Source organism: Corvus kubaryi, unplaced genomic scaffold (genome assembly GCF_017639235.1).
Source record: "Corvus kubaryi isolate FWS band 111438036 unplaced genomic scaffold, C.kubaryi_AGA036_p1.0 48590, whole genome shotgun sequence".
Lineage (NCBI taxonomy): Eukaryota > Metazoa > Chordata > Aves > Passeriformes > Corvidae > Corvus > Corvus kubaryi.
In genome coordinates this window covers 1-6,416 of record NW_024581332.1, presented here as the reverse complement: position 1 = coordinate 6,416, position 6,416 = coordinate 1, and the positions used below count along the sequence as shown (strand labels likewise).

At 67.2% G+C, this 6,416-nt stretch overlaps 1 protein-coding gene across 1 annotated transcript; it reads right to left on the bottom strand.

Annotated features, from left to right (window-relative positions):
- Positions 1–348: 348 nt before the first annotated feature.
- Positions 349–6,276, bottom strand: LOC121672302 (septin-4-like; the record flags this gene model as incomplete). Its single annotated transcript, XM_042044908.1, has 7 exons — positions 349–2,235; positions 2,512–2,611; positions 4,744–4,906; positions 5,028–5,124; positions 5,472–5,573; positions 5,894–6,011; positions 6,090–6,276. Coding segments are annotated over 7 exons (827 nt in total), but the record flags the coding sequence as incomplete, so codon positions are not given.
- Between the last annotated feature and the right edge of the window lie 140 nt (positions 6,277–6,416).

Here is a 6,416-nt window from a genome sequence, read left to right as displayed (position 1 = left end):
GGTACACCCGCTCCTTGTGCCCCCTCACCCCAGAGCTGGATCCCAAAGGGCTCTCCCACCGCACCCCGAGCTGGGTGTCCCCATGCGTGCAGCACAAACCCCCCCAGTATCCATTTCAAGCCTTTTCCAGGGGAACAGGAACTGGGATCAAGAGGCCACAGGGAGGGCCACCACCAGCCTCAGAACGAGGGTGCCCAGGGATGGGGGATGCCCAGGAGTGGGGGATGCCCAGGGATGGGGGATGCCCAGGGGTGGGGGATGCCCAGGACCATGGGATGCCCAGGGATGGGGGAATACCCAGGGATGGGGGATGCCCAGGTGCCCCCATTTGGTGGAAGCCACGCAGGGTTGCAGACAAGCCGGGTCAGCCGTATTTATTGAGAACGGTTGTGGAGGGATAAAAATATTTCCACTACTCTATAAGAATTATAAACCTATACTCTCTGATCCGTTAATAAACGCCTCTAGGACCGTCATGCCAGGGGAGGAGCTTCTGTAAGAAAATAGCGAGATTAAAAAAAGGAAAGCGCTAAATATTCCCTGCGGGGCCCTGCCCGGGGGGGGCCCTGCCCACGGGGGCCACGGGACCCACGGCTGGCACGGGGACACGGGGGACACACCCGGGTGCTGCCCTGGCACCCTGCAGCCCCCACCCCCGAGCCGCGGCCGGGCACAGCCCCTGCCAGCCACGCCCCACCCGGGGGACCCCGGCTCGGGTGCCCTGATGGGGACAGGACACATCCCCACGGCAGCGAGCTCCCAGCGATCCCACTGCTCCCAGTGATCCCACTGCTCCCGGTCCTGCCTGCATCCTCACCACCCCTGTGGTGCCCAGGAGGGGTTTGGATCCATCTCCCCGGGGATGCTGCGAGAGGCGGCCAGGGCTCACCCCAGGGACGCACAGCGGGGCTTTGCCGGCAAGCAACACAGCTGGGGACATCCTTGGGGACACAGGGACATTACACAGAGCCCTGCAGCAGGGTGGCATGGCTGGGGACATCCTTGGGGACACAGGGACACTACACAGAGCCCTGCAGCAGGGTGGCATGGCTGGGGACACCCTTGGGGACACAGGGACACTACACAGAGCCCTGCAGCAGGGTGACATGGCTGGGGACATCCTTGGGGACACAGGGATGCAACACAGCTCTGTGGGAAAGCAACACAGATGGGGACAGTCCGGGGGGACAAGCTGCAGTGCTCTGTAGGGCAGCAACACCAAGAGGGACATGGTGGGGAACATGGGGACATCGCGGGGAACACGGGGACACGCAGCAGTGCTTCGCTGGGAAGCAACACAGATGGGGATAGCCTTGGAGAATACACAGGGCTGCTGTGCCAGGAAGCAGCAGGGACAGGGACATCCTGGGCACACAGGGACACCACAGACAAGCAAGTGACAGCAGGGGCCAAAATTCCAGCCACGGTCGGTGCTGTTGCCATGGGGTGAGAGGTGCCATGGGCACTGGACACTCGTTATTGCTTTACAGGGCCAACATCACGGGGGGCTGGGGGTGCCCAGCCTCTGATTTGGGGTCCAAGGGATTTTCCCTGGGGACGCTGATTCCCCAGTGCTCCCTGTGCCACAGCCCTGCTGCCACTCGGTGGGGACAGGGTGAGGACACAGGGCTGGACGGTGGCTGCCCCTCCATCCCCTCTGTCCCCTGTGGTCCCCGGGAGCTGCCGTCCCTCCGTGCCAGCCAAGGCCAGGGGGAACAGCCCTGTCCCCCCCAGAGGGGCAGCTGGGGCCTTTCCTCTTCCCTTAGGCCAGGGCCAAGATGAGCATAAAGGCTGTAAGCAGGGAGCCCGAGGTGACACGGGGACAAGGGACACACTGTGGGGACCAGGCTGGCCGGGGCCCTCCCCAGAGCTGTGGGGAAACAGGGGAAGCCAAAGCTTGGGGGACCAAGCTGTCCCCAGCGAGTGGGGGGGACAGGGCAGGGGACCCTGGGCTGGGTGCCCTGTCCCCCGCTGTCCCCTCGTGTCCCCCGGTGTCCCCACGGGCCCTGGGCGGTTGCATAAGGCGATGCCGCAGCAGCTTAAGGTGGTGGGTGGGTGTCGGTACCGAGTCTGGCAGCGGGGCCGGGCGGGTGGAGCGTGATGTAAACATTTCTGATCGGGGCCAGGAGGAGGAGGAGGAGGAGGAGGAAGAGGAGGAGGTGGAGGAGGGACGGGCTAGTGCGAGTCCTTCATCTGCTTCTGGATCTTCTGCAGCATCTCCTGCATCCGCCGCAGCTGGAAGGGAGCAGAGCCGGGATCGTAGGTGCTGCCAAGCCCCAGCCACGCAGCGCCCGCGCAAGTGGGGCTCGGGCTGAGCATCCCAGACAAACTGGGATCACCGGGAGCTGGGGAGGTGCTGGGGGGAGCCCTTGGATGCACCTCCAGCCCCTGCTCGGTGGAGCAGCAGCCGCCGGGATGCTGCAGGAGGAACGGCTCCCGACGGCTGTGCCATGGGCGGGGTGGAGGGAGCGGGGAAGGGCCATTGGGGGGCTCAGCCAGCCCCACACTCACCTCCTCATCCTTCTCCCGGATGAGCTTCTCCGTCTCCACATCCGGCACCGGGGGGATCACGGGGATGGGGAAGTCTGTCCCGCTCTCCCGGGTCAGCTTGCTGTGGCAGAGAGAGGAGGTGAGGGTGCTGCCCCAGCCCCCGGGACACTGCCCCAGGGATGGCCCAACCCCCGCAGGTGCCCAGCAGCACCCCCTGCACAGCCCCTGGGCCCCGTGGCCACCACCGGAGCGGCCTTTTCCAGGCAAGCTCCAGGCACCCCACAAACCTCAGCACCCCCAACCGAGGGGGGACCCAGGGACTTCCTCCGCACCCTCCCATTCTGGGGAGGGACAATCCCGCTGGGGTCGGGCTCTCCTGGGCCGGTATTTTCCCTGCTGCTTTAAAACACCAAAACCTCGGCATCTCCCCTCTCTCCTGGCCTCAGGATGGGCTCTCCAGGCACCCCACTGCCCTGCCAGCCCCAGGGATGCTCCATACCCTATTCCTGAGCCTCAGCTCCCGTTCAAGCCCATTCCAGCAGCCCATTCCGGCTGGAAAGAGCCGCGAGCATCCCCGCAAGGCCACGCCACCGCGCAGGACCAGGGCCAGCCCAATCGATGGCTTCTCCCATACCCACGGCTCGGGGAGGGACCAGCTCTGCCACCCATCCCTGTGGATGCCACGTGCCACCCCAGCGGGTGACAGCAAGGCCGGGACACCAACAGCGGCTGGCAGGGTCACGCGTGCTGCCACGTGCCGCGGCCAGCGCGGCCCTCCGGGCAAGGGGCTGATGGACACGGCTGCGGCACGGGCAGGACGGGCCAGCCCTGCCCCGCGGGGTCCCGCTGCGCCGGGGCTGGGCTGGGGCTGGGCCGGGGCCAGGGACGGGGTTTGGCCGCCTTGGGAGCCTCTTGGGAAGGCGCTGCCGTTGTCTCGGTTCTCGCCGTGGGGAGCACGGGGAGCTGCTGCCAGCCCGGGCAGCCACACGAGGCTGGAGCGGGGCACCAGCAGTGGGGTGAGCAGCAAAGGCTGTCGGCACCCCAAAACCGCACCCCCGGGAGGGCAGCACACGCCCCTTGGGCAGCCCTGGGGGGCTCCGTGCCACCGAACAGTGACACATCCCCCAGCCCTGGGGCAGCCGGGGTGACACCGCCAGCACGCAGCGTCCTTTGGCACCCCAGGGGCAGCTGGTGTGGGACACGAGTGGGTGGCCACAGGCCCAGAGTGGGTGGCCGCAGGGCCGGCTCGCCCCGAGGGCAGCTGCCTGGCCCTTGCGCGGGCACAGAAGGACCAAGACAGCGTTGGGTACCAACAAGCACTTTATAGAGGGGCCGGGGGCGGCGGGGAGGGGGCGGCGCCCAGCGCGGCCCCGGGCGGTCCCGGCTCAGTCGGCGGAGCAGTCCCCGCAGCACAGCCTCAGCACGGAGGGATGGCTCCTGCCCCGGGGCACACAGGGAGAGACGCTTACAGGTGCCTATAGAGGTGCCTATAGAGGTGCCTACAGCCACTGCCAGCCCCCCACAGCACGGCTGCAGCCCCCCGGGACCCGCAGAGCCTCCACTCGCTCCCACACTGCTCCAACCCCCCAGCTGGAGGGTGCCACCAGGGACCCTGCTTGGGGGGGTTCCCTCAGCACCTCGGGGTGGCAAAAGGGGGTGTGGGGTGCCGGGAATTCGGCTGATCCGGGAGCAGAGCCCCAGCACCGGCTTTTGTTTGGCTCCTGCTCTGGCACCGGAGCCTGCAGGGATGCTAAGGCCCCTTCCTGTTGGAGCATCCCCCGAGACACACCCAACCCTGAGGGGACACAGGGTCCCCCTTACTGCCAGAGCATATCCCTGGCCCCCAGCCCCAGCCCTGCGGGCACATGGGGTCCCCCTCAGTGCTGGAACACGCCCCTCAAACCAGCCCCAGCTCTGGGGAGATGCAGGGTCTCCCTCACTACCAGAGCATCCCCCCAGCCACCCTGGGGTCACAGAGTGCCCCTCACCACTGGAGCATCCCCGCTAAGACAGACCCAGCCTCGGGGGATGCAGGGTCCCCTCACTGCCGGGGCACCCCCCCGGCATTCTCAGCCCAAGGGCACAGGAAGGGCCCCCCACCACACTGGGGCCACCCTCCACGGCACCAGGGCTGCCCCGCACGGACCCGCACACAGCCCCGACCCGCCGACACCGCCACTGCGGCGAGTGGGGTCACCCCAAAGGGAGAAGCCCCCACCCCAGCCCGGCCCCGGCCCCGGCCCCGGCCCGTACTTGCGGTTGCGCTCCTTGACCACCATGCGGGTCATGCTCTGGATGCACTGCGTGCGGTAGTTCTCGTAGTGCGTCTCCCGCGTCACGTCCTTGAGGTCCTGCATGTGCGTCCTCACCAGCATCGTCCGCAGCTTCACGAAGTCGCAGTGGGCCGGGTTCTCCACTGCGGGGTCAGGGGGTCAGGGGGCCACGGCCAGCGCCCCGCGTGTCCCCAAGGCCGGGGTGGGACGGGGCGCCCCGCGTGTCCCCAGGGCCGGGAGCCAGCGGGGACTGCCCAGCGTTACCTTCCACGATGCCCCAGGGGTAGAGGCGCCCGCGGACGCGCCGGCCCTTGGCCTCCACCACCGTGTTGCTGCCGATGACGGCGAAGGGGATGCTCTCCTGCAAGGGCATGGAGGGTCAGCAGGGCCCACATCTCTCCACATGCCCTCCTCGGCTGTGTCCAGCACCCATTTGCCAGGATACCCCAAAGCCCCGGCTGTGGAGAGCCCCCGTGGGACAGCAGAGGTCGTGGCAGGGGTTTCTCCACCCGAGCCCCACCCCACCAAGCTGCAGGTGGCACCCGTGGGATCTTGGTGATGTGTCTGGGTAGTGAGGTATGTGACAGCTCCTCCACACTGGAGAGCTTGCATGGCCCCGAAGAGTCCTGCAGGTACCCCAGGGTGACCAGTCCTCCCAGCCATGGGGCTCTGCCCCTCCCGTGATGGGGCTGGAGGAGCCAGACCCACCTTCAGTGCCTGGTCCTGCAGCTTGAACTCCTCATCCTCGTCCGAGTCACACTCAGGGAATTGGTAGATGCGGATGCCGTAGTGGTCAATCTCCTCCCGGATCTGGAGGCAAAAAGCCCCCTGAGGGCAGGGCCCCAGCCTTGGGAGGGGCGTGGGAGGCACCACACAGGGCCAATGTCCCCCCCAAAGCCTGTTCCCCCCAAACCAGATGTCATGGACACCCCCCAATCCTTCCCAGCCCCAGCTGAGCCCTGGGCAGACGTGTCCTTAGTGGCCATGGGGGCAACATGGTCCTCCACAGGGCTGCAAGCCTGGAAAGTGCTCCAGGCCAAACTCCAGGCAGGAGATGGATGGAGAGCCCAGGGCACGCCCGTGCCCAGGGACCAGCTGGGACAACTCCAAGCCGGCCCAGCTGCCCTCACCTTGTTCTTCATGCGCTCCACCTCAGCGGGCGTCAGGGTGTCAGCCTTGGCCAGCACAGGCACGATGTTCACGCGCTGGTGCAGGGCTCTCATGAACTCCACGTCCAGGGGCCGGAGCCTGCGGGGGGAGCTTGGTGAGCCCCGTCCCGCCGAGCCCCTGCCCACCCCCCGGCAGCGCGGGCAGGGCTGCCCATACCCGTGGCCAAAGGGCGAGATGAAGTAGATGCAGCAGTGCACTCGGTTGTCCTGGATGTTTTTCCGGTTGAGGCCACTTTCGTCACGGAAATACTGCTCGAACTGCTGGTCGATGTAGTCGGCCACCGGCTTCCAGCTGCAGGGACAGCAAGGTGACACCGAGTCCTCTGTGGGACCCCCCCCGCTGCCTGTGGACCCCCAGCTCAACACCTCCCGTGGCTCAGCACCTAAGCCCGGTGAGCCTTGGGCATCCCACCCACGCCGGGGAGACCCCCACCCCATGGCACTCACCATCACACCCACCCCGGGGAGACCCCCACCCCATGGC